We start from the raw sequence: 27,661 nt of genomic DNA, 5'->3' as shown, positions 1-27,661 counted from the left end.
AACTGCCCTTCAATTGGAAGATTCTGTGGTGGCAGACAAACATGTCAATAAAAGTACCCACACAACATAGGGATACAATATTTAGAAACAACAACAAACAAGACCAAAGGCATGCCGAAAACATGAAACTAAGGAACAGAGATGGCAATTCTAAGTAAAATATCTAAAATGCCTGAGCAAATAGAAAGGTCTTAACCTGGTGCCTAGTGTTTTGTAGTCAATACCAGAGATGTCTTAATGAGGAAGGCATTCCAAGTCATGGAAAAATCACTGAAAAGGCCCTCTCCTGTTCAGTTATACAGGGTTGTTGTTGTTGTTTAGTCGTTTAGTCGTGTCCGACTCTTCGTGACCCCATGGACCAGAGCATGCCAGGCACTCCTGTCTTCCACTGCCTCCCGCAGTTTGGTCAAACCCCTTGCTGGTAGCTTCGAGAACACTGTCCAACCATCTCGTCCTCTGTCGTCCCCTTCTCCTTGTGCCCTCCATCTTCCCCAACATCAGGGTCTTTTCCAGGGAGTCTTCTCTTCTCATGAGGGGGCCAAAGTATTGGAATCTCAGCTTCAGGATCTGTCCTTCCAGTGAGCACTCAGGGCTGATTTTCTTAAGAATGGATAGGTTTGATCTTCTAATTATACAGGGTACCTCTGTTAAACAAGGTACTTGGGAAAGAGCTTCTGTAGAAGGTCTTAAGATATGAGCACGCTTGTGGAATATATTCTCTTGTTCCTGGGAGCAGGATATAGGTCCAGTTCAGATGCCATGGCAACCTGGTTATTGTAAACTAGTGGAAGGAACTGGGAGGGCAGACACCTTTAGCACATTCCTAAAGTGGCGGACCACACCTTAGCCATGGGATCTGGACCAGGGAGTTGTCTTGTGATGGAATTCTTATCTAGATCTGGCAATTTTGTGACATACCTTTGGCCCTTCTAGGCCAGTATTGCCTACTCTGAACGCCAGCATCACTGCAGGGTTTTTCCCAGTCTTGCTATATGAGAGCCTTGGAGCTAGAGGTGCCAGAGCTTGAATCTGGAACCTTTTGTATGCAAACAGTTCTATGATTCTGTGTGCTCCGTCAGTGAGTTACACACCTTCTGCATTTCATCGTTTAGGAGACGAAAAGAGGCACTGTAAATAAAAGCTGGATAACGTCAATATAAAATGGCAGTTGTCAGGTGAAATAACATCTGTACTGCACTTTATCAGCAGAATAAGCAACCCCTTCATATAAATATAAAGCTATATGTCTATTGAAGAGACTTTGTCAGCTATGCTTAGAAGGCACTTGGGTCTTCATTTCTTTTGAAAAAAGGGGGGAGGGGCTTGGAAATGAAGATAAAACTCAGCTCCTTAATCCTCAGAAGTACTTCCAAGCATTTAATAATGAATCCTCTCATCCAGTTCCCCGCTTCAAGAAAGAACAGGGGGGAAAGAGATAGATTTAAAATCAATTTTTCTTTTCATGCATTCAGACAGTATCTTTTGCTCGTTTTTTTGGCTCTTTTATTCTTTTGTATAAACAGAAAATGAAACAAAAAACAACCCACACATAAATCGTAAGAGAGGAAATTAGAAATGGTAAAAAATAATTTGATTCATTCTTCTTTCACTGCAGTTCTGTCTATTTTGTTCAGAGAAGTTGAGGGGGGGGGGAACAAAACTTCTCCAAACTTCCGCTGCATTCACTGTCCATCTGGGAAGACAAGGAAATTCAGGGGGCCTTCATTTGCCATTGCTCTTGATATCTCGTCTTGCCCAGCTTAAATCAACACAAGGCAGACACTGAAGTGAAGAGAGAACTAAAGGCTGCTTTTTGTTTCTGATGTTGCCTGTCATATTTCTCCTGGCTTCTGAGAATATGTTGTTACCATGGATTTGTCAGCTTCAGCTTCAGGGTTGTTCAAGCCGTTGCTTTTAGTGTGCTTCTTTGGACAAAGGTGGTAACTAGCGCTGCAGATTTCTTTACATCAGGGCTAGCTAAGCAAGAAGGTGGAAGCAAGCCTGACAATTTGTCCTTTTTTACACGGATGTATCTACGTTAAGAGACGCGGATAGTGCTGTGGGTTAAACCACAGAGCCTAGGACTTGCCGATCAGAAGGTTGGCGGTTCGAATCCCCGCAACGGTGTGAGCTCCCGTTGCTCGGTCCCTGCTCCTGCCAACCTAGCAGTTTGAAAGCAAGTCAAAGTCCAAGTAGATAAATAGGTACCGCTCCGGCAGGAAGGTAAACGCCATTTCCGTGCTCTGTTCTGGTTCGCCAGAAGCGGCTTAGTCATGCTGGCCACAAGACTCGGAAGCTGTATGCCGGCTCCCTCACCCTATAAAGTGAGATGGGCGCCGCAACCCCAGAGTCGTCCGTGACTGGACCTATCGGTCAGGGGTCCCTTTACCTTTACCTATCTACATTAAAAATACGGCTGCATCATGAAACTTATTGTATGTCCATTGTTCCTGTGTTTAGAGGATACTGCTAACTGTTTGATGTCTTCTTGGGACTCTGGGTTAGAATCATGGAATTGTAAAGTTGGAAGGGTACCTGAGGGTCATCTAGTCCAACTCCCTGCAATACAGGGTTCAGCCCTGTATTAAAGCCATACTCCTCAGCGGAGTCCTGGTACACTGTAGTTCCCTGCCTCTGGAATGTCCTACTCAAGAAGACATGTCTGGAACTGACTACAAAACATTTGGCAGCAGGCTAAGAATGTTATAGGCTGCTATAGGTTCCAAAAGCAAATTAGGGGTCACACGCAATGAATAAGATGTTTGACAGACAGAATTTTAACAGATGAAGCTTTCCCCATAATTGCATTTCCATACAGGCTTACCCTGTTTAATTTCTGCCTGCCACACAGGCATCGTTTGCTTTGCTCCTGTACCTATACTTTCACTGCAAGCTACTCCTGTTGGAAGAGAGGACATCTCTTCCACAGGGAAGATGCAGAAAATGCTTCCCACCTCTCCCTTCTGATTGATTAGCAACAGTGATTAAGTGACGAAGCAACTTCAGCAACAGCAGTGCCTCCATATTTGTTTAACAAACCTTAGAACGGTTGCCTCCACTTTTTGCCGTCTAACTTCTGTAATTGACTTTTTAAAAAATTTAAGCTAAGATTCTGGGCCCTCTGCTTCGGGGAGTGAGGTGGGGGGATGATTATGAAGATGAACTAGAAATTGTTCAATGTTCTACCCCATAATGAACTTAATACCAAGAACTACTTTCAGGCGTAGTTCAAAGATTTTTGAACAAGTTCGGTGAACTTCACTGAGCTGAGCTGGTTCATTCCAAGCACTGCTACAAATACATAAGATAATAATAATAGTAAAGGAGTTGGATGTGGTTCATCTCTGTCAGAAACAGCGAGCCTTGTATCACTTTCTACACTTAGCCCTTTTATTATATTGTAAGCTTTTGTAGTCAGTCACACATTCCCTTTGATCCATGTCTGTGGAAGCCCTGACAATGATGTGCACATGCATAATAGGATAAGCCTGACATACAATGTCAGTGGGGGTGGGAGTTTATTTTGTCCACTGGGTGACCGACCAGCTTTTGCTAACTTGCTAGCTAGTGTGAGCCAGTGTGGTGTAGTGGTTAAGAGTGGTAGATTTGTAATCTGGTGAACCGGGTTCGCGTCTCCACTCCTCCACATGCAGCTGCTGGGTGACCTTGGGCTAGTCACACTTCTTTGAAGTCTCTCAGCCCCACTCACCTCACAGAGTGTTTGTTGTGGGGGAGGAAGGGAAAGGAGAATGTTAGCCGCTTTGAGACTCCTGAAGGGGAGTGATAAAGCGGGATATCAAATCCAAACTCCTCCTCCTCTCCTCCTCCTCCTCCTCCTCCTTCTTCTAGCTAAGGTTTAAGACAGTTATAAATCTGAAATATCTAAAGGGTTCCAGGATGGCAGAGGGTGCCTTACACCTTAGTCTATCGCACAGCCTAATCTTTCTTTCCCCAGCCACTCTGGGCGGCTTCCAACCAAAGATTAAAAATACATTAAAACTTCAGTCATCATAAACTTCCCTAAACAGGGCTGCCTTCAGATGTCTTCTAAACGTCAGATAGTTGTTTATTTCCTTGACATCTGATAGGAGGGCATTCCACGAGGGGGTGCCACTACTGAGAAGGCCCTCCACCTGGTTCCCTGTAACTTCGCTTCTCGTATTGAGGGAACCGCCAGAAGGCCCTCAGAGCTGGACCTCAGTGTCCGGGTTGAACGATGCGGGTGGAGACGCTCCTTCAGATATACTTTAGCAAGGGCTAAAAAGGTTAAAATATTGAAATCACCAGTATTGGGTAGTTTCTGTTAAAATATGTCTGCGCGTATAAGTCTTATGAGACATAAGAAGCACCTGGTTTTGGTTTCAGCCTGAAATGTGTGCCAAAAGTAGTAACCCGTTCACCAGATCCATTTTCATTATTTTTTCCACCCTTCCAGATTAACAAGAGCTACGGTGCACAATCTACCCGCTGCTTTGTCAGTATGGGGTGCTGCAAGTGGTTAAAAAATCCCAGCCTGGCTTAATTAGCAAGTTTGTGGTAGTTTATATTCAGCTGTGAGTAAAGAGATACAGCTCTGATGCAGGGTGGAGACAGCGAGGTCGTTACAGCTCTAAAAATGACATCTGAGCATAGTAACCTTTCTGGGATAGATGACTTGTGATCAATAGCCTGCATCATTTTCACTTTGACCTTATCATAAGCCTCCCCTTAGAACGATAAAGGAAATATAATTATTCCTTACCAGCGTGTTGTTTTCAGTAATGGGTTTAGGTGGGGGCTTCTTACATTTTATCTGCCTTTAAAAAAAGTTGGAAAATCCCGATTATATTCATTTCTCACTGAATGACATTTTGTTAACAATTGTGTGGCATTTGTTTGTGGAGTAAGTATAAGAAGCAGTCTTACGCTGAATCAGATCAGCTCTGATTGGCCTGCACCAACTGGCAGTAGATCTCCAGGATTTCAGGGAGGGAATCTCATCCTTCTGTACCCTAGAGATGCCAAGGATCACTATCTCATTTAATCCAGAGTAACCATGCGAAATGGACATTTCCGTTTCCCCTTTTCTCAGACTAAGGTGGAGAAACTCTTGGGTTTCAGAGAGTGTTCTTATGTCTGCATTTGCTGGCTTGGATTGGTGGAATATGAAAACTGGTCTGTTATGTACAAGTGATATAGAGTTTCTTTTGGCATTCTTTAAAGAAAAGTCCCATTCCTCGCATACTCCCAAGTTATGGAAACAGTTCCAGATTGCTTATTCATCTATGCATTGCCATTAGTGACAGTTAACTTCATAATGGTAATATCAAACTAGAGGCAGAGGATATCTTTTTGAGAGAGCTGAAGGTCGTGCAGTATCATTGGCACAAATACATTCACCCCATTCTTACAAACATGTTTCTTCTTCTGTGCTTCTGAACTCCTCAAAGCTTCATTTTATAATGTATATAAAATGGAAAGAGCATTGATAACAACTGGCAAAAATTAAAAGATGGAAAACAAAACTATAACAAAGTCGGAGTAAGGACTGTCAGCTTTATCAGATCATCAGGTATAATTCCAGATTGGCTAGGCTTGCTCTGAGGGTCATCTTCAAAATGGTGGTTCTGCTGCAAATGTCTCAAAGGAATGTCAAAACACATAAAAAGTGTCTGGAGTTTCTAGTTCTTGCTGAAATCTCTAGGTGTGCTTTTCTCCATTACAGCTATATTCCAGAGTGAGTGTTACCAAACATCCAGTCCAGTGTAAGATTCGGGGCTGTTTTCCATGGAGTTGTTACTACTATGTGTGTTACCAAGATCAAATACAATACCAATTCTTTTGACAATATATTTACATTGGTGTCATAACAAATATTCAGTAACATTAATTTTGGACAACAAACAAGTTTCCTTAGCAATATTTATCATTTCTGTCAAAATTAATTCCAAAACAATCTTGAACCGACAGCCCAACCATAAATGATAACATGTACCAAGTTTGTTGCAACCTCGCCAACAATTAGGTGATATAGAAGAAAACATTTTTGGTATTTGCAAAGGAGAGTGCCCCTCAAAGTCTGTTTCACCAGAGATGATAGCACAGGAAAAAATAAGACTGTGTTCAGTTGGTACCCGTTCCATCTTCCTAATACTTTATTATTTGTTCATTTTCATGTTTTATGTGATCTTTCAGATGATGTAAAAGTAAATTATGGAAATCAAGGGAAAGTTTAGCACTCATTTGCATGTGAATTGTTTAAGGAAAAACCTATTTGCAACCATCATTACACAGAAAATTTTGGGAGATTTTTACTAATTTCCCCATGGTTTTCATGATTATGCCCCTGCCACTCATGCAGGAAAGAATAGGGTTCTTTTCCATCATTTAAAATATATGGCAGCATGGCAATATATCAATCAAAAAGCCACAATTCCACAAGGCAACAGGTACTGCAGTGTAAAAGGAATGTTAAAAACTGGGTCAGAAGCAGTAGCACCAGTAAAACTTGCACAATAAACCTCACATCTTTCAAGTTTATCAATAATTATTGTGTTTCCACACTGTGTTTTCCAGTAGGCATTGTGCAGTGTTATGATTCTCCTAGATTGCACTTTTGTATTAACTTTCTTGTTAATTAATTTGTTTCTGCAGTTATCTTTCAATAGCATTTATCTTTCAGTAGCAATTTAAGCTGTCTGTCCTTTCGTCTTCTGGGAGAAAAAAATCTTGGTTAGGGCGGCATTCGTGATTAGCGCTTCCAGTCCTCTCCCTCCCCCCCAAAGTTGAAAGTAGCTTCTTACGGGATTGGATGGGGTAGACAGGATGCAGAAACCTCTGTGCTGAAAAACAGGAGAAACCAGGATGCACCTATTAGGGCTCGTCTAGACTTTTGCTTTGTCCTGCTACTTTTCCCTGGGAAAACCCACTATGTCAATTGGTTTTTCTGCAGATGGACACTTGTTCTGATGCAGCAGTAAGCTGTGGGTTTCCTTGGGAAAAGGAGTGGGACCACCAAAAATCTGACCTGACCCATGCCTAGGAATCATGAGACAAGCGAAAAACATTCAGGACCTGTGTTTTCTAGGCACAGGACAAGAGGAAGTGAGGATGAGCCCTTGGTTAGATTAATACACAATATTCTGTATTTTGATCAGAGAAGTGGGTGGGGATTCTGAATCAAACTGGTCAGTTCATTTGACAGTGGAAATACTAAATGCCAAAAGGGGGTTGGGAAAAGTGTAGACATTCTACACATTAAGAAACAAAAGGAGCCTTTTTCCAGAATATATGGTGTGCTCCCCAAACACAAAAAGGTCGCCATGGAGAAATAACTCTCCGGTCGAATCACCTGCTGTTTGAACTTGACTCGGCTTGACCTTTTGAATTTGGATTGTCACATTCTCTGTGTGTGCTTCAACAGTTTTGAATTGCTTCTCCCGAGCAACATTTCTTGTGATGCCTGCAGATGAGGTTTAAGAACTCTGTAGCAGTCACATGCATTCCCTGTTCCTCCCCAGCTGGCACTTTTTTACAAAACACACATACAGGGAGAGGCAGAGGATGAGTTTGATTCTGTTTATTGCCATGGAGGAGTTTTGCTAAACAAAATGATGGGGGAGGCACTGGGTTAGAAACTGGTGCCAACAACCTTTTATAACACGCAGTTGTGTTCACTGCGCATGTTAGTAAAAATGCATACAAAACCGGGTGCCTGCTGAATGAGAAGCATAGCTCTTTGTGCTTGTGACTTTGGACTGGGTCGTTTGCATTTCTGTGGAGTGACAATTGAATTCCCTTCAGCCAGAAGAATTCCTATTAAAAAGCAGTTTCTTGACCATTTTTGTGGAATACATCAGCCATTTGTTAAGCAGTCCCATTAAGAAATGGCATTTACTGCAGGGAAAACGGAAGACAAATTTGAAACAAATCAAACTGGAATCTTTCCAAATTCTACCCTTCGCTGCTTAGAGAGATATTTAAACATAGCCTAAGGACACATACTCAAGTTCACTTAGATTAGTTACTCGTCATCTTAATGTATTTTAACTATGACTTAATACTCAAGGATAGGGTAACTGAACGGTAGTCCCCCCCTGCACTTATTGAATGTGGGTCCAGATAAATCCTTTTGAGGACCTGAAATATGATTACTACTACTACTACTACTACTACTACTACTACTACTACTACTATACTGCCCTTCATCACAGGTTCTCAGGGTGGTTCACAGAATAAGAAAATAAGTTTGTCACCCACAGAATTCTGTTCAGTTTGGTTTTTTTTGCCTGTCTTGGGCCTGGAAATCTTGACTGTTTCAGCAGCTGTTTTTGTTTTCCCTCAGTTCAGGGAGAAAAACAAAGGGACACTAAGGAAATTGCAGTTCTCCAGATATTTCACCAGACAAGCCTGCTTCCGTTAAAACGTCCTAAGCCAGCTTTCCGTACTTGAATTGTCAGCTGTGTTCTACATATTACCCATAAGCCAAAGATAGAGGTGAAAGTGTGTCAGGCAGAACTGGAGGACAGATAAGAGAAGATGTGGGAAAAGCAGAGTCCCGTATTTGAACTGATTATTGTAACTGTGATATATCTATAATATGTCACTGAATGATCAAAAGCTGTATACTGCCGATCCCAAATTGCACTTGAAATGATGGTGTTTTCTGTTGATAATGAATTCACCCTCATTCACCGCTCCCTTTGCTCATTCATTAGATCACTCCCTCCAACTGTTTACATTTTGAACATTAACTGGAACATATACAACAACAAAAAATGTTTTGAGACAAAAGTTTAGCACTGTTGGATATTTTTCTTGGGGGCTAGGAAGATCAGTTTGCATGAACTGCACAGTCCAGGGGAGAATTAGCTTTCATTGCATTGGCATGAATGGAACCCCATAATAGTCATTCTTCCCCTGGTGGTCAGATGCCTCCTTGGAAAGATGGAGTATGCAGCACCCAATCTATTGTGAGTCATCTTTTCAGGATTTTGCATAGGAAGGGCTTTTGTTTGCACAGTATTATTTCACCCCCCCTCCCTCCCTTCCACATTATGCAGCTCCCCACACTTCAGGGGCGGGAAGAAGAGGCTCTTTGAATAGACTCTTTTGTCCATCACATCACCCTCCCCTCTTATTCCCATTGCCTCAGCAGCACCACCTCATTCTACATTGATGGAAGAATATTAGCCCATTGTCAGACCAGTATAATTCTATGCATGTGCATCGGTTCAGAGATGAACAAATAGCTTAGGTGGGTTCATGGTTGGATTTTCAGAACTTCTCTGTTTTCTTGCTGTCAGAAGACAGGAAGCCAATCAGACCTTGGGAAATCGGGGTGACTTGAAAAACGACAGAGGAGGGTGTATCAAGTTTGGTACTTGCAAGGCCTTGAAAGCTAGCCAAGTGGTTAAGGCCTTTATCTCTAAACCCAAGCGATGCTGGGAATCAACACCCGACAGGCACATAAACCCACTGTTATTTAGTTAGAATTGGTAGGTATGCTATTCAAGCCAATCAACAGCTCTGTTCTTTTTTTCCCTTTCTCTTACATGATCACACTTCTTTCTGTGTGCTGTAAATCCTGAGACACATTATTTATTTTGATTCCACCCTTCCTCCAAGGATCTTCAGATGATGGACATTGTTCTCCTTACTCATCCTTGTCCTCAAAACAACCCTGGGAGGTACAGTAGGTTATCCTGAGAACAACAGAAGCCCCATCTACACCATACATTTAAGGCAGTATCCTGGCTTTCCCCAAATAATCCTGGGTACCGTAGATTGTTAAGGATGCTGAGAGTTTTTAGGAGACCCCCATCCCCTTCCCAGAGGTCCCTGTGGAGAAGGATTGATTGTTAAACCACTCTCAGAATTGTGGTTCTGTGTGGGGAATAGGGGTCTCTTAACAATTCTCATTACCCTGAGTGGGGATTGCTACCTGGGCTTCCCTCATTCTAGTTCAACAGTCTAACCACTGTACCCTTTTGGCTCACTTACTGGTGCTGGTTCGGCTGAGCACTTCAATTAGGCTCAGCTCCTCTTTGAAATGGAAATCTGATTTAAGAATATTGCTGAATCGGGGACCATTTGAATTGTTTCTCCATAGGGTATGGAAAGAAAGGGGAGCAGCTGCTGAATGATGGCTGCAAATGGTTGCATACCACATACTTTTCTGATAGGTTTATTGATAGATTAAGAAGGGCAGTTGTGATCTATATTTCCTAGGGTTGTTGGTTTTTTTTAAAGAAAAGTATTTTGCTGTGTACTGCATCCCCCGAGATGCACAAGCTACTATCAGTAGTTCCGTCTGTGAAATTTCAACCCTTCCTTTCAGTAAACAACATGAAGAGGGGAAAGGGTGTGTCGGACGGGAACAACCATAACTAAAGCTTTTGTCTTGTTTCTGAGAACAGCTGTGCTGTGTCCTCCAGCTCAAGGCTTCAGTCTTTTGTGAGCTGTGTTTGTGTGCTTTCCTCTAGCTGCTCTTAAATTGAACAGGTGTTTCCCTTCCATACTCTTGCCTACTTTATAAGGTATATCTGTTTGGATGTATACGCTGCTGCCATCATACTGCTTACAGCCTGCTAATAGAAACATGCCTATTTATTTGGTCATGCCGCACTGAATAAAATGGGAGTTTATACTGCTGTACTTCCCTCAGAGAGCGTGCCAAAATTAATAGGGGTGGTTTCGCGCAAGTGGAAACATGTGGTCAGTTAGGTTAGAAGCTGCGTCTTGTGGTACCCTCTGTGCCATATCACAGACAATTGGCAGGTGTCAATGAGAGTCGATGTTATGTAGGACCTGAACAGAGAGAAGTCCAGATTCGGCTCCCCAAAAGAAGACCTTACCCCTTCCAAGGAGCTGTTGCCCCCTAGGGGTGCAATTGGCTCCTTCCTTACTGAGTTTAAGGCATGGCCTGAAAACACACCTCTTTAAGGCAGAGCAATGCTGTTCGTTTGTTTTATTAGGATCCCTGCTTCAGTTTTCTTTCATGATTTGGATTCTTTAATAGCTTCTCACTTGATTTTTTATTTTACCGTTTTATTATGTATTTTGTTATTTTAACTGGAGAGATGTGTAAACTCCCCTGGCATCCTTTTTTTTTATGAAGGTCAATTAAAACATTGTAAACAAACAAACGAATATTAAGAAGCAGCACTGTATGAAGGGAAGTCTTTTTTTGACTCTGGCTACTACTAAAGTCTTAATAGCAGGTGTCAGAAGCAAAATGGGCCAAGGTGGAATTTTCAGTCATAGGCTCTATAGCCTATTTGCTATTAAATACTCTGTGGTAATTACAGGCTCCAGAAACCACTTGGTAAAATTATACTTATCAAGGCCAAAAGTAACTGCTCTGTAACCTGCCCTCTGTTTTAAGAAGACACAAATAACAGTGCACATACGTGAGGAGTGGGGGGAAGGCATGGTTAAATCTGCCCCTCACCTCTCTATGACACCCTCAATTACCTAACATTTTAGTTATGGAAACCAAGGGCTAGCAGTTACCATGTCAGTGATGAATATATAGTTGCTGCACTTTATACTTAGGCTATGTAACCCAAACCTACCCCTGAATGTTGTCTGACTTCATTCCTTCCAGCTTATTGAAGTCCTCTGAGGTCTTAACCCATAGCCTCTAAATGAAAGAAAAAGGAGAGAACAGTAAATTGACCTGCGGTCAGGCTTTAGCTGTAATTCCTGACCCAGCACTGCTGTTTGAGGAAGCCTGGAATGCTTATCAGGGTGTCTATAATTATGTGTTGGGCCTGCAATCCTGGATATGGTTTGTCTGCTTAAAAACAAGGCCTGGTTCACACATGCATGCAGCATCTTGGTTCTGTCAATAAATGGTACGACACAACTGCACAACGCTGCAAAGGAACCATGTGTATCACCTCACATGCAGTTTTCTTTTTCCAGTGGAGTCAGTTCACATATTCAGCTGCCACTCATCAAGTGTACAGTCCTTCCAACTCTGTGATTCTATTTTGGAAAATTTCTTTCCAAATAAGTCTGCTTAGTGTGGAACTGTTAAGTCTATGGCTTCCTGCTCTCGAGGTGGATATGAGATGAACAACTTATTTATTATATTTGCATCCCATCGCCCACAGCAGCTCTGTTGTCAAAGAGGTTAAGGCGGTAGTTTTCAAAAGCCCACCATGGAATAACGTCTGTAGTTTAATGGCAGAGTGTATGCTTTGTGTGCAAAAGGTCCCAGATTCAATCCTTGGCATCTCCAGGTAGGGCTGAAAGGACTCCTGGCTGAAGTCCTGGAGAGATGCTGCCATTGTTGACATTAGCAAGATAAATGGACCAGTGGTCCTATCCCATAAAAAGCTTTATGTCATACAAGCCCTTTTTACACATTCAAGGAATTTCGCCACCTGAGGACCCTTGTCTGCTAAAGAACTGCTGCGAGTCTGCTTTACAGAGGATTATATACACAAAACTGGGAAGCATCCAATGATATAAACAGAAAGAAGAAATGTATCTCAAAGATGCTGGCAGAAAAAAGGGAAGCTCCCAGGTGAGAGCTGGGAGGGTCTACGCACTTTTGTGTGAGACACAGTTTAAGATCTACCTCAGATAGAGGGCTTTGTATTTTCTTCTTTCCCTTTTTCTTTTCTGTTGTGTTATTTCCTGTTTTCATTTTTATTTAGATTAACCTGTTTTTATTGTATTTGATGCTGAAAAGTTTCAGTAGAAATATTTTTTTTTAAAAAAAGATGCTGGAAACGATGAATATTTATTACTAAATTCTCCCAAGCTTTTGCCCCACAAGACCTTTGAAGTTGATGGGTTTTTTTAGCAGTCTGAAAAGAAAGAAATAAACCCCTGAATAAGACACTTGAGCCAAAACGTATTGGGCTAATTTAATATGCTCAACACTCATCCTTCCCAGTATTTTTGAGACAGACTTCTCCTTTTTTTGCTTAAAGAGGAGTATGAGTTATATCCTCACTTCAAAGGGGGCAGGCCTCACTGGGACTCTGAAAGGGGATGTTTACATTTCCCTCCATATATCTAGTGTGGGGAGGACACGATATATGTAAGGGCTGCTTCTCCCATCCCTGATGTCTGTGTGCCTCCTGAACATGCTCTCCAGTGTCTGAGTGTTCAGTTCAACTTAGAATCGTAGTCCAAGCCCCTGCAATGCAGGAATATGCAGCTGTCCCATGCAGGGGATCAAACCTGTGACCATGGTGTTATCAGCACCATGTTCTAACCAACTGAGCTATCCGCTTGTGAATGGGGGAGTCTACATCCATATGTGTAAGGCTCTCCGTGTGATCAGAACCCCTGTAACCTATAGGGGGGCACAGTCCCACTTCCCCTCCGTGTGTTGGAATATTCATAGAAGGGGAATCGAGAATCCTGGGATGTGCCCTGGAAACACACCCATTCCAGTATGGTGTGCATTGCAAGGTGTGATTGCAGAAGCTTGCAGTGGTCTATCTGCATTCCAGGAGTATTTGCACACCGTTAGTGGTCTTCTTTTGGAAGAACCCATGTAAAGTTTTGCAGGAACCCTCGAGTTCTTTGAATGCACTTTGAAAAACATTGGGCTCAGAGTTGAGGTGCTGTTTGACCTTTACAGCTGAGAATAGCCCTTGAGCCGAAGGCAGCCAGCCTGTCTTAACAGCTTGGCCTAACCCTGTTCCATTAGCAGGAGTTTGATATGCAGAAATCGGCAGGTGAAGCTTTTCACAGCACAGTGAATCAGGATCACATGCCCATTCCTACTGATCAATGTGCTGTCAAAGGCGCCGTCAGGCTTCATAAGCTGGCCATGAGTTTACCTGTCCTCAAATCCAATGCTCCAGCCCAGGGTTTCCCAGACTTGGGTCTCTGGCTGTATTTGGAATACAATTCCCATCATCCCTGACTACTAGGGATGATGGGAGTTGTAGTCCAAAAACAGCCGGAGTCCCAAGTTTGGGAAACCCTCCTCTAGCCCAGCCTTTCTCAACTTGTTGCCCTCCAAATGTTGCTGAACTGCAACTCCCATCATCCCTGACCATTGGCCAGTCTGATGAGAGTTGTAGTCCAACAATGTCTGAAGAGCACCAGCTTGCCAGGAAGGCTGCTCTAGGCGCAACAGTACACTGCTTTTCACAGCAACTGCGCCAGCTCTGCAAAGTGGAGTCACACTGTTTCATGGACAGTATGAGAGTACAAAAGCAGAAGCAGGAGAGTGTTTCTTCTTATTAAATATTTCACTCTTCAGGCTCAGCAGCTGCAATTCAACTCTGTGTGACCTATGAAATCCCAAGTCTCTGGAAAACAGGTTAAAAAGCTGAACTGGAAGGCTGGGAAGGTGTCAAAACAAATACCATTTTCAAAGGAGAGATAAAAAACCAAGATGCCACGGCATGCAGCCTGTGAATGGATTACAGGGCAGAGATGAGAAACTTGCAAAGCACATAAGGTCCCATCAGGAACATGTCTTGAACCAGAGGTCCTCAGCTTATTTGCATATTTTCATTACATGCAATTAGCATGATTGGTATATCACTTTCCTAAAGATGCCAGATGTTAAATTTTCAATTGATGAGCATGTTGCATTTGCAGTGCAGTATTTTGAACTTGGTTACCCTCAGACATGAAAAAAATAATTCATCCAGACTTCTGCAAGTAATATGGAGTGTTGCAAAGCATACTAAATTTAAGCTTCTTATTTATTTCTTTGCTTATCATTTTTATTAAACATTTTTAGCTGTTATGTTTTCAGATACATACAGTATAAGCCAGAAGAGCTGAGACAGCCTTCACCAATTTGGTACCTTCCAACGGTTTTAGACTACATCTCCCATCAGCCCCAGAGAGCTTGTGCCAACTGGGGCTAATGGGAGTTGTAGTCCAAAACATCTAGAGGGCACCAGGGTGGTGCAAGCTGAGCTAAGAGCTTCCTAGGGATGGGTGAGGGTACAAGGAAAAAGTTGGGGTTTATGGGTTTCCAATAAGAAGTCTTGGGCCATATTCAAGTGTCCTGGAGCTTGCAAGGGGACATGTCTGCTCAACAGAGTGGCTCAAAGTTCTTTTCCAGGAGTGACATCAATGTACCAAAAGACATTACTGGAATCTATGCTGTACTTCAGCATATTATGGAATCCTCGTGTTGGAAGGGATATTGGAGGCCATGTCACAAGATCAACCATGCAGGATGCAACTGCACCATCGGACTTGAGAGCTCTTTCTTCAGTGGGTGGCTGCTAGCTGTGCTTAGGTTACGCCCCAAAGTTCAATTGAAATGTAGAACTGCGTGGTTAGTTCAAAAGAAAATGCGGAGGTCGCCTCGCGTGCACAAAACAGAGAGGCAGAGGGAGTGTTGAGTCTCATGTAGGCCCGTTCTCCTAATGACAAACTGTGGTTTGCCATTACATCTGAACTACATCCCCCTTCAGTTTGGTCTTTTACTGCAGGTGATCTGCACTTAAGTTGTGCGCCATTCCTTACACAGAAATGCTTTTCTGCGTCGGACATTTACTGCAGTTGTGAAGAGGCCCTGGATGCTTTATTTATTTGTAATACAGTGGTACCTTGGTCCTCAGACAACTTGGAACCCAAACTCTGCAAACCCAGAAGCAATTGTTCCCGTTTGCGAACTTTTTTTGAAAGCCGAACGTGCTCTGTTTTGAGTGTTTATGCTTCCGATTTGAGTGTTATGCTAACAATTTGAGTGTTAACGCTGACGATTTGAGTGCCACACTTCCATTTTGAATATTACGCTGAGGTCTGTCTGTTTTTGCTATTTATTTTGCGTTTTTGTGGCTTTTTTTGGTTTTGTTTTGTGACTGTGTGGAACCCAATGCAGCTACTGATTGATTGATTGTGTGACTGCAGTAGATTGTTTATTGCTTTCATTTTATGGATCAATGTTAGATAGTAAAATTCATGTTAAATTGCTGTTTTAGGGGTTGTTTTTAAAAGTCCGGGACGGATTAATCCGTTGTGCATTACTTTCTATGGGAAAGCACACCTTGGTTTTGGAACACTTTGGTTTTGGAACGGACTTCCAGAACAGATTAAGTTTGAGAACCAGGTGTTCTCTAAGTGGATGGCCAAGATAGTGGGGGGTTGCGTGCGGATTTATTCCTCCCCTCCCCATTTTTCAATATGCGTATGCTTGTCCAGCTAGGAACAGGTAATAAAATCCCTTCCTGTGCTGGCTAAGTTCCTGCAGGTGTTATATGGTATTCTGTATAAGCCAGAAGAGTTTGGCATTCAGAGAGGATCTAGCTCCTAAACAGCCCAAGCTGTGGAAGCTGAAAGTCCCTGGCAGTTGCTTTTAATGTTTCTGTGACGTGTGGGCAAGGGAGCTGGTGAGTAGGAGCAGTAATTAATTTCTCTGACAGAAACACCAGACAATGAAATTACCCTGCCGCAGAGCAGGGTCACTAAAGTAAATATTCTGCTGGAGGCAGGTGGAACGTTGGCAGAGAGTCACATGGCGAGGGCCGACCAATGGCGAGGCGAGGCTTCTTCCGCCAGGGAATTGTGAGCAGAGCGAGGAAGAGAGCTCAGGGCCCCGGTGTGCTGGTTTCGCAACTTGAGAGGCTGAGGATGGCAGGTCCCAAACCAAAACGAAACAGCTGTTGCAAAGATGCAAGTCCTGCTGTTATTCAGTTCCAAGGGGAAGACGGGGCTGGAAGGAGCGGGGGGCCCAAACCCCAGCAGCGTGACAGGCACTTTGATCCAAATCTTCCCCGATTGCTTGGTGCAGGAATTAGATTTGAATACAGGGTAGAAGGGGTGGGAACTGAGGAAGTGGGCAGCTGATTTTAGCTGCCCATAGGTTTTAGCTGCACTGTGGGTTAAACCACAGAGACTAGGACTTGCCAATCGGAAGGTCAGTGGTTCGAATCCCCGTGACGGGGTGAGCTTCCGTTGCTCGGTCCCTGCTGCTGCCAACCTAGCAGTTCGAAAGCGCGTCAAAGTGCAAGTAGATAAATAGGTACCGCTCCAGCAGAAAGCTAAATGGCGTTTCCGTGCGCTGCTCTGGTTTGCCAGAAGTGACTTAGTCATGCTGGCCACATGACCTGGAAGCTGTACGCCGGCTCCCTCGGCCAATAAAGCGAGATGAGCGCTGCAACCCCAGAGTCGGTCACGACTGGACCTAATGGTCAGGGGTCCCTTTACCTTTTAAGGCATCTGAAGATAGCTTTAGCTTCCTCCCTCTCTCCCATTTTACTCATGCCAGCCTTTGTGTCCCATAAATAAAAACAATACATTGAGACAATGAGATGACACTTAAGGGGGTAAAAGCTAGTTTCAGAACATAGTTGTCAGAGCACTTGACCAAAATGAATATGCAGGTACAGTGGTACCTCTGGATACGAACGGGATCTGTTCCGGAGCCCCGTTCGCATCCTGAAGTAAACGTAACACGCGTCTGCGCGGGTCGCGTTTTGCTGCTTCCACGCATGCGCGTGACGTCATTTTGAGCGTCTGTGCATGCGTGAGCAGCAAAACTCGGAAGTAACGCACTCGGTTACTTCTGGGTCGCCGCGGAGCGCAACCCGAAAATATTTAACTTGAAGCTACTTCAATCCGAGGTATCACTGTATCTATTCTGTGTATTTATTGCAGGCCTAGATGAAGCTGTTTAAATAAAATTCCAGCGCAAAACATGGTATTCAAACTTTTTACTCTTTTGTGCTCTCAGAAAACTTTACTCTTCAGCAGTGCTCTCTGTCCCTGCACTACCCAAAATTTGGTATCATTTTGTCTCTTGGTAAGAAAATAAAAGCCTGCTTTCTCATTCCTGGTTGCTGCAAATTGCAGAGCTGACCCTCACTACTAGAAAGTGCTAAGACAGCAGACTAACTTGCAAATGGATAAACAAGACATTTTAAACTGTCAGCATACTTTGGCGGGGGGCAAGTATGTAATACCTTTAACATTTTTAAATACATAAATGTTACACATATATTGTGCATGGCATTTTCACATATGACACTAAAAGCACCTTTGACCCTCTCTTCTGCTATTTATATGCATGTTGCTAACGTGGGATATAAAAAGAAAGAGGACCATTTGAAATTGATTCTACATTCTAGCTGTGTAGGTTTTAATATTCACATTACAGATCTGCAAAATACAAAAAAAGCACTTTTAGTGTCAAGAGTGGAAACCTCCTTAGTGTTTTACATAATAACTTGATCTGAACAAAGCATGCAATGCAATCAGCATACGGCAAGGCAATAATGAACAAAAGGAAACATTTATTTCCCATATACCACAACCCTGCTGTTTGGAACTCATTGCCATGGAATGTGGTAAGTAATGGTCAACATTACAGGAGAGTTCCAGAAATAATCAGCTGTTTTGTAGTGTGGTGTAGTGGTTAAGAGCGGTGGACTTGTAATCTGGTGAACCGGATTTGCGTCTCCGCTCCTCCACATGCAACTGCTGGGTGACCTTGGGCCAGTCACACTTCTTTGAAGTCTCTCAGCCCCACTCACCTCACAGAGTGTTTGTTGGGGGGGGGGGGAGGGAAAGGAGAATGTTAGCCGCTTTGAGACTCCTTTGGGTAGTCATAAAGCGGGATATCAAATCCAAACTCCTCCTCCTCCTCCTCTTCTTCTAATAGCCTTCTTCTGAAAAGCATGGCAATGAAGCTTTTTGCATCCCCGCTATCTGCGTGCTTGATCTGAGTTGCATGATCAGCAGAGACATAACATATATCTGTTAGCATACTGCAGAACTTCAGGCCTCAGTTGGTGGATCAAATGTTTGAATGGTTCCCCATATTTTATACATGCTGGGAACGGCTGCCCTGCATGTATAAAACTAGCACATCAAGGACGATCATACAAGTTTGCTGATTGTACAGCTTGGCTTTCACACATGCTGATCTATGATTCTTGCCTGCTGTAGTGTGTGTGTGTGTGTAGGGAGAAAGCGAAGGAGGAGTTGACACTGCACAAGATCTCCCACCTTTCAGGACAAGAGGTTTAGGGTGGAAGAAGGCATGCACAGCATAGATAGGTATCACAGCAAAGCCTCATTTCCCTTGGTGTAAGCCTAATGCACTGATCCTAACATTAAAAAATGGTGCAGATTTGGAGTGCTCCAACCCAGAGGACCAGGCTTATAGGGAGCCTGGGTATTTTCCCAAATGCAGTAGAATACCAGACTGTGGAATTTGCTTTGCATAATTGCATTGATATGACAGGAGAACAAGTTTCTCCCAAGCTGTGTTCCCAGAGGCTGGTTGCAGAGATTTGGTTACTAGCTTAGACCACTTGAGCATGTGCGGTCAAATAAGCTGTCAGATGAGCTTGATAACTCAGCAGTAAGTGGGTGGGGAAAAGTCTCCTCCTTTGCGCTGAGAAGCGCGCCAAGCTGCAATTTCACACACACAGAAAAGGGGCTGGGAAAAATTGCGAGCGAATCCTTTTGAAGCGAACGCTGTGCTGTGTTCATGAAAGCTGCTCTATTCCCTTCTGAGATACAAACAGTGATCAAGTGGATAGTTACAGGATGTTCGTATTGATTATTTTACATCAGAAGGATGTGTTTTCCAGGCAGTTCACAGAGGGTCTCGCTCCTATCCGTTGGGGTTGTGTATATACATCAAACCACCCAAAGTGGAAAGCTGAAAAACTGTTCTTCCAGGTAGAAACATACAGTATAAGATCTAGAGTAATGGTGCCTTTAGGCAGGTCCAGCACCAGATTTTTTTGGTGATGGTCAGGAGAGAGAAGAGGAACTCAACCCAAGCCCTTATTAACCCATCTGGACGGAGCCCTATGGAGCATATACAGGGTGAGTCCTTTAAAAGAGGCCCTATGGATACAGAGTACACATGTTCCACAGGGCCTCTTTTAAAAGACTCACTCTGTATATACCCAATTGCTCTTGTCCTTTTCCTTTCACCATCAGCCCCATGGCTGCAGACAGTGTCCATTTCCATGATGAAATTTCCCTACAAGGGTGTGAGGAAAAGCTGCTCTTTTTTATTCCTCTTAAGGTAAAGGTAAAGGGACCCCTGACCATTAGGTCCAGTCGTGGCCGACTCTGTGGTTGCGGCGCTCATCTCGCTTTATTGGCGGAGGGAGCTGGCGTACAGCTTCCGGGTCATGTGGCCAGCATGACTAAGCCACTTCTGGCGAACCAGAGCAGTGCACGGAAATGCCGTTTACCTTCCCACCAGAGCAGTACCTATTTATCTACTTGCACTTTGACATGCTTTCGAACTGCTAGGTTGGCAGGAGCAGGGACCGAGCAACGGGAACTCACCCCATCACAGGGATTCGAATCACCGACCTTCTGATTGACAAGTCCTAGGCTCTGTGGTTTAACCCACAGCGCCACCCGCGTCCCTTTTTTCCTCTTAACTAGTGTCTAAAAAGAATATCCCTTGAACTGCTTTCAGCAAATCCTCCAAACTTGATTTGTTTGCACATTTCTCCTTCTCTTCTCCTCTCATGCCTAGGGCTGAATTCATTGCATCCTGTTTAATTCAAACCATAGTTTGTTATACAACCAAACCAACAAACTGTGGTTCAAGTGATCGCTCCAGACTAAGATTGCAAACCGAGATCAAATTGTGGTTTGAAATCCTGGTATGGAAAAATCAGGCAAACCACAGTTTCCTGTTGGGGGCATGATGATAGCAAACTGTGGTTTGATTAAAACTGAATGCAATGAATTAAGCCCCGTGCCGAAAAGGAGGAGGAGAGGAGAATATGAGCAGTGCTTTTTCAGGATCTTTCAAAGAGTAATTTGGAGGATCACCTGAGTACAGCCATAGTTCCTAGGCTCAGTAGCTGACCGTGTCGCAGGTCATGAAATCATAGAATTGTAACGTTGGAAGGGACCCCTGAGGCTCATCCAGTCCAACTTCTGCAATGCAGGAATCTTTTACCCAACATAGGGCTCAAACTCACAACCCTGAGATTAAAGGTCTTATGCTCTACCAGCTGAGCTATCCCAATGCATTCATATTGCTTTTGCTAAGAGCAACCAGATGTAAAGGAGGACAGGGCTTACATATTAGCGATATAATTTTGGTAGGTGCAGCTTTCCTCACTCCTGCATGCTTCGGCCAAAATGCCGTCTATTGCACAAATATTAAAGATACAGAATCTCTGAAATATTTTGCATGCACATGGTTACAATCTGAAGAGCAGTTAAGCTGCTATGTATGTGAACCTGGGTCTCAATAATTTCAAGCAAGACTTTCCCTTTTTGGTGAAAACGGGTTAAATATTCATCGCAAAGGAATGTAAAAGGGACTCTAGACAGGATGGGGGCGGAGGGGGGATAGAAACACTTGGCTGTCTGTCAAAGGCTTGAATGGGCTTGGAGACTAGCTGAGCTGACCTTTCCCCCCCCCCCATGGGATTTTCCTAAGGTCTAGCTTCTTGTCAACTTACTGATTGCAGGGTTGTGTGTGTGTGTGTTTTTTAAGAAATCTGACTTCCTGGGTTTGAAAGATAAAGAATTTAACTATGCATACTGCAGTGAAAATTGAGCAAATGCATACCTCTCCCCAGTATTTACAGATTGTGGATCCTGCTGCAGCTGAGATCTGGGAGATCTCACCCTACACTGTTAAACAAAATGGGACTGCTCTTACGATGGAAGAAAATATCTGAACTGGCCTGTAGTCATTAATCTAAAGTTACACTGCTTTTCCAAAATGTATTAAAAGCAGCTTACAATAACGAACTTGAGTGCTGCATATATAGTGGAAAGGAAGAATAGCCTCCCCTAATAATAATAATAATAATAATAATAATAATAATAATGGCAGCAGCAAGGGAGAGAAAACATTTACACGTAATCTCCAATAATACAAATCAGAAACAAATATTATAAATAGTTGTATATCAGCCACTAAAACAAAACTAAAAGAACACCTCTATGAGAAAATCTTAAAGGCCAGACAAAGGCAAAAAGTGCAGTAATTTATCAGTTTCTAAAAGGGGTTGTTGCTTCAGCTCAGGGCTACGCTCTTGCTTATTATGCTGTTTCAAATGTACATTTTATTTTTGACTTAATTTAGGAATGTTTTCTTTTGAAATGTTTTGAGGTGGTTTTTTTTAGAACTTTGCTGTGTTAAATGTGCATTCTGTACTTGACCTCCTTTGTAATGTTTCCTTTTGAAACCTTTAAGATACTACCGGTATTTTTATTTCCTGTTAATTATGTTGCTTTGAATGTATACTTTATATTTAACTTTTTTTCAGTAATGTTTTATTCAGGATCGTTGTATTATTGGATGTTTTAATGTAGGTTGTAAACCACATTGAGATTTTTTAACTTAAAAGTATAAAGTGGCATAGAAATGAAATAGGTAATAATAATAGTCCTGTTTCTAGCATCAGAAGTTAACACCTTTTTATGGACAAGTTCTCTGTGCCTTTTGGCCAATGAAGAAGTCTCAGTTTTATCTTTTTTTGTGTAGTGATGCAACATTAAAAATTGCATCAAAGAAGTAATTTCCTCCCGAAACTTGCTAGGCATTAACAATTCTAATAAACTTTTTTAGGGGGGGAGGGTGGCGCTTTGAGAACTCTTCATCCTTATTTTCTTTTACTTATACCCATAGTCATCTGCACAATAAATGCTTTAAGGCCATAATCTTGCATGCACTTACTTGTCATTCAGTCCTGTTGGGATTACTTCTGAGTAAGCGTAACTAGCAGGATTGCAATATAAGCCTTATTTTTCTATTGCAGGATGCCTGTAGAACACAAACAGTGTATTTGATGTCCGATGTGGTTGGACTTTAACTCCCATCAGACCCAACCAGCATGACCAATGGTCAGGGATCATGGGAGTTGTAGTCCAGCGACGTCTGGAAGGTTACAGGTCCCTCACCCCTGTCCATCTCATAATGAAACAGCTATGTTTTGCAATAGCTAATGCTCTCTCTCTCCTGTTGTTCTTCCACAGAGCCCCTGAAATCATCCTCGGTTTACCCTTCTGTGAAGCAATTGACATGTGGTCTCTGGGGTGTGTAATTGCAGAGCTTTTCTTGGGCTGGCCGCTATATCCAGGAGCTTCAGAGTACGACCAGGTTGGTATTGCTTCCTCTTTTATTTACTTGGGCAAGAGTGGTGCGTACTTTCCTCCCATAGAGATTGAGGGGAGGAGGGAATTGGGGGGGGGGAGGCAAGAGTGACACGCAATCTGGAGTTTCAGGGGGGAAACTGAGCTGCCATTGGTCATGATTCTTCATTGGCCAGAGTGTGTTGAACAAGGTGTGTGGATTGCTTGATCTGTTTACAGTATTTTATGGCAATAATATCTCACTTTTCCACCATCGTGGGACCCAAGGCAGCCCAGATATGGTTTCCTGCTGGTCACCCAGTCACTGACCAGCCCCAGCCCAGCTTGCCTTCATCAAGGTGGGGGTTTCATGTAACTTCAGACTACATTCTCTTATCTCCCACTGCAACACCAAGGTGCCGCATGGCCCCAGTTCAACAAGTAGTGCCACTCTGTACCTGTGGTGAGACCTCTGTAACTCTGTGGTGAGACCTCTTTATCTATTGCATTGGGAGTTAAGAGTGGAAAGCCAGCTCGGTTTTGGACCAGCAGTTCCCATAAAGACAAAGATTGTGTATGACTCTAGTCCTTTTCTATCTTCATGTGTCTTTATGTCCCTCCTTCCTCTTCACTCTTCCTTACTATCTTGAAATGACCTTACCTGTACTTTTAACTCCTGAGACCACTTTTTAATTGTTCGTCTGTAGTGTTTTGGTAGTACTGTGCCTTTAAGGGCTGACCGCCTAGGTGATCTGTCAAGCAAGAGTCTTACTTCCAAGTGGCTAGGAAGCTCTGTAGATGGGTGTCTGGTCAAACAGTGAACAAAGCAGGCATCCTTACTCTACTGTAACAGCAAGTATCAATGCAGGTTTATTTGTTATCTACATTGCAGTATCAGTTGCCTCTTGTTGCCACTGAAGACATGTTCTAAGAGGTGGAGAACCTGTGGCCCTCCAGGCATGGCTTGACTCCATCTTCCATCAACCCCAACCAGTACGGTCAGGGATGATGGGAATTGTAGTCCAAGAACCTCAGAAGGGCTGCAAGTTCCCCATTCCCATACTAAGGATTGAGAAGCAAGTGAGCGCTCATTCACGTTAACACTCCTCTTGCATCATCGCCATAGGGGAGGCAGCAGCAGAGGCCTAAGTCAAAGGGCAGGGAGATCCTTGGGCTAGGTTGTTTTCTAGGAGCCCACCGTTCGGTTTAACACTGAAGGTAGCACAGTGATGGGAAAAACGTTGCCTGCACAAACTTTGCTTATTGTCAAGCAGCTGTTGAGCTTCTCAGAAAAAAAAGTTGGTGAGCCTGTTACTGGCATTATCGCCTGTTTTGTTCCAGTGCCTTTAGCAGTGGTACGACACAAAGGCATTAAGCAGATAAAGCCTTGCACATCGCTTCTCTCCATGCTGCAGAACATTTTGCCTGCTTAATTTTTCTGTTTATCGGGCTGCTGCTTAAAGAAACAGGAGCAAGGCCAGAAAAAATGGTGGCAACCCTACCTTTTACTCAACCATCCATTGAATGCCAAATATCTGCGACTATAATCAGCACAAAAGTCGATGCAAAATCTAGTTTTTCAAAATTTGGAGCTGCCTTTCCCAGTTCCCAGTTTCACTGCCACGGTCTTTCAGACTTTCTCTAGAGGTGACATTTGGAAGATGGTTGGTTCAAAGCCCCAGTTCGCCTCCTTGCTTCTGTTCAAGAAATTTGTTTGTTTGTTCATTTGGCAATAATGAAATAATAATATAAAAAACAAAAATGGCAGCTTAAACCAGTAGACAGTATTATGATAATTGGCACCAGCTCTAAAAATATTAGAACCAATCAAATAACAGTCAAAAGAAAATAGAACACATTCGCAGTATAAAATAGGTTCATGTTTTAAAACCATTACGAGGCAAGCAGACAGAAGAGTTTTAATGGCCATACCACAAATTCAGCAAATATGCTCCAATCTAGCAAAGAAGAGCCTTCCATGGAAACAGATTTCTGCTCATATAGCTAATGGGTGCTTAGGAAGGTGTGCTTTGTACCAAGTTGGATTATCGGTCCAGCACAGTACTGTCCACTTTGACGGGCAGCAGCTCTCCAGAGTCTCAGTCTGCTTCTTCTTAAAACCAGGGACTCCAGGGATTTATTCCTGGGACCCGCTGCACCCAAAGGATGCACTTGACCTCAGCTTCTTTGTCTAGTAGTGTAGACGATTATTCTTATGCCTTCCTATCCACATTGTGATTCTCATCTGAACCCCACTGAAGTGGTTGGGTGCATCTTCATGTAGGATGTGCCCTGGGGCTACCAGTTGTCCGTGGTGAGATCTGTTTAGTGGGATGGAACATACAGACCTAAACTTCTTTCAGTCGGAAAAAGATGGCGGAGGGGACGCAACCCGGCCTTCATGGGATCTTGCTCAAACAAGTCCTCCTGAAATTAACATTTGAGGATCAAAGCCAAAGTTGTAAAAGGCTCTTTGGCAAATAAAGCATGCCCGCAAGGCATACACACACTCTTATACCTTCACTGCTCTCCCTTTATCTTTGCAGTTTATGGATAAAGCAACGTATGTCCGCAGGCTTCAAAGGCTAAAGGAGGAGTGTGGTGGAGTTTAACTGCAGAAGGAAAGATAATTTTATAGCACCTAGTTATTTAGCCTCTTAATACATCATAAATATTACTAATGGTTAAAGTTTTTGGGCTCTTGCCTTCCTTTTCAGTCCTTGGTTTGAGGCAAACTTTCCATGCCCTCACTCTCATTTCCTCCCATTATTTCTTCTGCTGCTTTAGATACCTAAAGACCCCCCTCCCCTATTCCAGCCCCCAACCTACTACAGATCCCGGCAAGATAAATCTGGGCTTCTTTCTTATCCTTCTCTTACAGATCCGATATATTTCGCAAACGCAGGGCTTGCCAGCTGAGTATTTACTGAGCGCAGGGACGAAGACTACAAGATTTTTCAACAGAGATACAGATTCGCCGTATCCGCTGTGGAGGCTAAAGGTGAAGATGTTGCTTCTCAGCTTCCTTCGTTGGGGCCTGCATCTCATAATGCTGAAACATTATTGAGGCCTGTGGGCATTAAGGCGGACTGATAGGCAGTTGCTACAACAATGTGATGTGGCTTTTGGGTGGCTTGGCAAATTAATGCCTCAGGTCTTCCAAATGTGTGCAGATTCATAGAAAGGGCTCAGTGAAGTAGGCTGGACTCCTCCTCATCTCCATGCTGGGATTGTTTTGGGAGAGGATGTTGTCTCTTTGCATAAGAACATCAGAAGATCCATGCCGGATCATACCAAAAGCCCCTTTAATACATCATCCTGTTTCAAACACAGGCCAAACATCCTGAAACTAATTCTATACACCACCACATTGCTCTTACAATAAATATAAATATAGTGAGGTGAAAGGCTGTGGTTGACATTTGTTGAGTATGGTAAAGGTAAAGGGACCGCTGACCATTAGGTCCAGTCGTGGCCGACTCTGGGTTGCGGCGCTCATCTTGCTTGATTTGCCGAGGGAGCCGGCATACAGCTTCCGGGTCATGTGGCCAGCATGACTAAGCTGCTTCTGGCGAACCAGAGCAGCACACGGAAACGCCGTTTACCTTCCTGCTGGAGCGGTACCTATTTATCTACTTGCACTGGCATGCTTTTGAACTGCTAGGTTGGCAGGAGCAGGGACCGAGCAATGGGAGCTCACCCCGTCGCGGGGATTCGAACCGCTGACCTTCTGATTGGCAAGACCTAGCTCTGTGGTTTAACCCACAGCGCCACCCGCGTCCGTTGAGTATGGGAGCAACCCCCAAAAAACCAAAGCCAAGTCTACAGTGATCAAACATCTATTCCTTGCATCCGTTCTGTTAGTAGCATGACATTGTTCCCTGCCCCCCCACAAATGTAAAAAAGCTTTACACAAGCATTGAATAGGGGAAGGATGCCACCATTTCCCTCTACAACCGTGTGTTACCGAGTCTGCAGCTCACATCTGATGAAAATTTAGCAGCGGTCTCGAAACTCATGGATTTACTTCAATTCCTGTGCAATTTCATGTGAGTCCAATATGCAGTCCAATATGTAAAACAGCCAATAATGCTACTTGGGAGCTCGGCCGAAAGGGGTGGAAGGTTTTGCGGTGCCTACCTGGAGTAGCAATGAAGGTTAAATAGAGTTCAGAGCAGATGCAGGTAACTGACTTTTTCTTGATTCTAAACAGACACCGGATGATCATGAGGCAGAGACGGGGATCAAGTCAAAAGAAGCAAGAAAGTATATTTTCAATTGTTTGGATGATATGGCACAGGTAAGAATGCTGGTGAAATATTCAGGGTAATATCCAGCCAAATAACCCACCGCAGGATAACAGTGTATTCTCCATTCTTGCGCAAACTCCCATTGGAGAATTTTGGTGTTATATGCTTAAATAATATGGGGGGGGGCACTCCTGTGGGTCTGCTCAATTTGTTGCTGCTGCACTCACTGGTCATATTCCTCGGCCATGCCTTTGGTGCCATGTGAAGGGGCCTTATGTGTGTATATCGCAGTACATGTAAGAGCCCTCCATGCATTTGTCATAACCTCTGGGGCAGGCATAGGCAAAATCAACCCTCCAGATGTTTTGGGATTACAACTCCCATCATCCCTAGCTAACAGGACCAGTGGTCAGGGATGA

General features: G+C 43.4%; 1 protein-coding gene across 7 annotated transcripts in view; it reads left to right on the top strand.

Annotated features, from left to right (window-relative positions):
- The window catches only part of HIPK2 (homeodomain interacting protein kinase 2), a 166,983-nt gene that overhangs the window by 92,902 nt on the left and 46,420 nt on the right, over positions 1 to 27,661 (top strand). For all 7 annotated transcript variants that reach the window (XM_083699995.1, XM_083699998.1, XM_083699999.1 and 4 more), the window contains exons 3-5: positions 22,897 to 23,020; positions 25,874 to 25,993; positions 27,206 to 27,292. In XM_083699995.1, coding sequence (XP_083556121.1) covers positions 22,897 to 23,020; positions 25,874 to 25,993; positions 27,206 to 27,292 — 331 coding nt within the window. The remainder of the gene's footprint in view (positions 1 to 22,896; positions 23,021 to 25,873; positions 25,994 to 27,205; positions 27,293 to 27,661) is intronic.

This window comes from Podarcis gaigeae, assembly GCF_964106915.1.
Source record: "Podarcis gaigeae genome assembly, chromosome: 10".
NCBI classification, from domain to species: Eukaryota; Metazoa; Chordata; class Lepidosauria; order Squamata; family Lacertidae; genus Podarcis; species Podarcis gaigeae.
This window is presented reverse-complemented; position numbering and strand designations above follow the sequence as displayed.